General features: G+C 43.1%; 1 protein-coding gene across 1 annotated transcript in view; it reads right to left on the reverse strand.

The window, feature by feature from the left end:
* Window positions 1-2,430, reverse strand: part of LOC102756903 (zinc finger protein 211-like) — an 8,902-nt gene that overhangs the window by 5,908 nt on the left and 564 nt on the right. Inside the window, 1 exon segment of the mRNA XM_015568347.1 lies at window positions 1,967-2,093. Coding sequence (XP_015423833.1) covers window positions 1,967-2,093 — 127 coding nt within the window.

The following is a 2,430-nucleotide window of genomic DNA, read 5'->3' on the forward strand; positions in this document are numbered from 1 at the left end:
ATAAACATAAAAACATTAGCTGCACATCTACGCACTAAGAATAAATTATTTGACAGAAAAATAAAGAAGGTAGTCAAATTTAAAATAGAATCAAAAACAAAAAAATACTCAGGAATAAATTCAACCTAAGTGCAAAAAATGTGTACACTGAACACTATAAAACAGTTATGAAACGAATGGAAGAAAATGCGAATAAGTCAAAAGACAACCTGTGTTCATGAATCTGGAAATGAAATATGGTGGAGATAGCTATAATACACAAAGCCATCTACAGATTAAATGCAATCGCAGTGACTCCAATGGTATTTTACAAAGAAATGAAAAGAGAATCTTGAAATGGCATCAAAAGACGTCAAATAGCAAAAGCAATCTTGAGCGTGAACAAACCATTTGGCATCACTTCCTGACTTCAATTTATTACAAAAAGAAAACAAGCAAACAATATGTTGCTGGAGAAACACAGGCACATAGATTAAGAGAACAGAACAGAACAGAAAACATAGAAATAAACCCAGGCACATACTTTCAAGTAATCTTCGACAAAGCTGCAAGCCACAGATGAAAGGAAAGATAGTTTCTTCAGTGAATGGTGCTGGTATAAATGGACAGTCACATGTAAAACAACAAAACTGGACAGCACTGATAAAATTTAACTCAACCTGCAGGACAGAAATAAATGTCAGCACTAAAACTTCAAACTCCTCAGGACAACCTAGAGAAAAAGTTTTGGAGGTTTGTTTTGGACAGGATTTCCTGCAGGTGAAACCAACCACCACACAAAATAGAAAAAAAATAATCAGTCCAGATTGCAACAAATAAAGAAAAATAGTGCCTTCACTGCATAACAGCAATAAACAAAATGAAATGAAAGGTAACTTCATTAAAAATACTTTATTGCTAAGCACAAGTAACAAGCATCTGAGCTTGCTAGAAACATGGTGGCACTAAACCTGCTGCACACAGGGTTGCCAAAAACATGGACTTTGTAGAAAAGCGGGTGTGGGGAGCAATATCTGCATCTGCAAAGCGCAATTAAGCACATGCAGAAATATGTGTTTCGGTATGTAAGAAGCAATTAATATATAATATACACAAGGAAGACAAAAGACTCTTTAACCAAAAAATACAGTTAATAAACAGGATAAGGATGTAGAGACAATTCTCCAAAAAACAAGTACAAATGACCAACAGGAATATAGGAAACTAGAAGCCTGGTGCACAAAAATCTAATGGGGGCGTTTGGGTGTGTGTGTAAGGGACCCTTAGCCTGACCTGCTCCCTCTCACAATCCTGGACCATTGTCTCCTAACCACCTGCCTGCCTGCCTACTCGCCCCTAACCACTCTGCCTGCCTGTCTGATCACCCTTAACACATTAAGCACCATGTCAGTCAACAATGAGTGACACTGTACTTTCCGTCAGGTATACAAAACAAGCTAACACTTAATGTGTTAACTGTTCGACTTCCTGACTAATCATACCTAACCATCTATGCCTCAGCCCCCGCTGTGCTGGTTTCGTCTGGAAGGACGTCATTCGTCCGGAAGGTCATTTGGCTGTCCAGTCTAATTAGCACATTACACTTTTATTATTATAGATTATTATTATAGATGCTTTCCTCACTAATCAAGGTGGAATCCCTTAAGCTTCATGCAACATTACCAAGTCCTTCCTTATGAATATAGTGCAGCGGGGAGTATTGGGACTTCAGGAATAGAAGGGAGCGGCAGAAACAGACCAATCCTCCCCAGGACAGCAACTACCCAGAAAACTGGAAAATCAAGCAGTTCCACAGTCTACATGGGAGGACAGAGCACACCCTGGGGGATGAGGCCTGGGAAATCGCAAAGCCAAGTCCAGGTCACTGGTGAGAGTGAGGGGCTTACGGACAGAGCACACCCTGGGGGATGGGGCCTGGGAAACCTCAAAGCCAAGTCCAGGTCACTGATTAGAGAGAGGGTCTTACCCAGCGAGGATAGAAGTTCAAAGTTCTCCCGCATCACATTCAGGTACAGCTGTCTCTGACCCTCATCAAGGAGGCTCCATTCCTCCCTGGAGAAGTACAGGGCAATGTCCTCAAAGGTCACCCCAACCTATTAGAATTGAGAAAATTGAAACCAAAGCTGTCTCTCTGAGAGCCTGCCATCCTACTCCTTATACACCTTCCCCCCCTCAACCTCCTCCAGGGCCCCCAGTTAGTGTGGACACCAGGCCCTAATGCCAGTGCAGGCTGCTCTCTCATCACAGTCCCATTACTCACTGCATGGCCCTCAGCAGAGCAGCTGGGTTGGGTGGGAAGGATTGGGGGAGGGGAAGGGAGAGGGCAATGCCATTTAAGGTCTGGGCGATGCCTGCAGGGCCCCAGCCTTCCTGCCAAGCAACACCACTGCAGTCTCCTAGATCCTGCCTCCAAGACACAGCCAAGGCTGG

The sequence above is a fragment of the Myotis davidii genome, unplaced genomic scaffold (genome assembly GCF_000327345.1).
Source record: "Myotis davidii unplaced genomic scaffold, ASM32734v1 scaffold3313, whole genome shotgun sequence".
Classification (NCBI taxonomy): Eukaryota; Metazoa; Chordata; class Mammalia; order Chiroptera; family Vespertilionidae; genus Myotis; species Myotis davidii.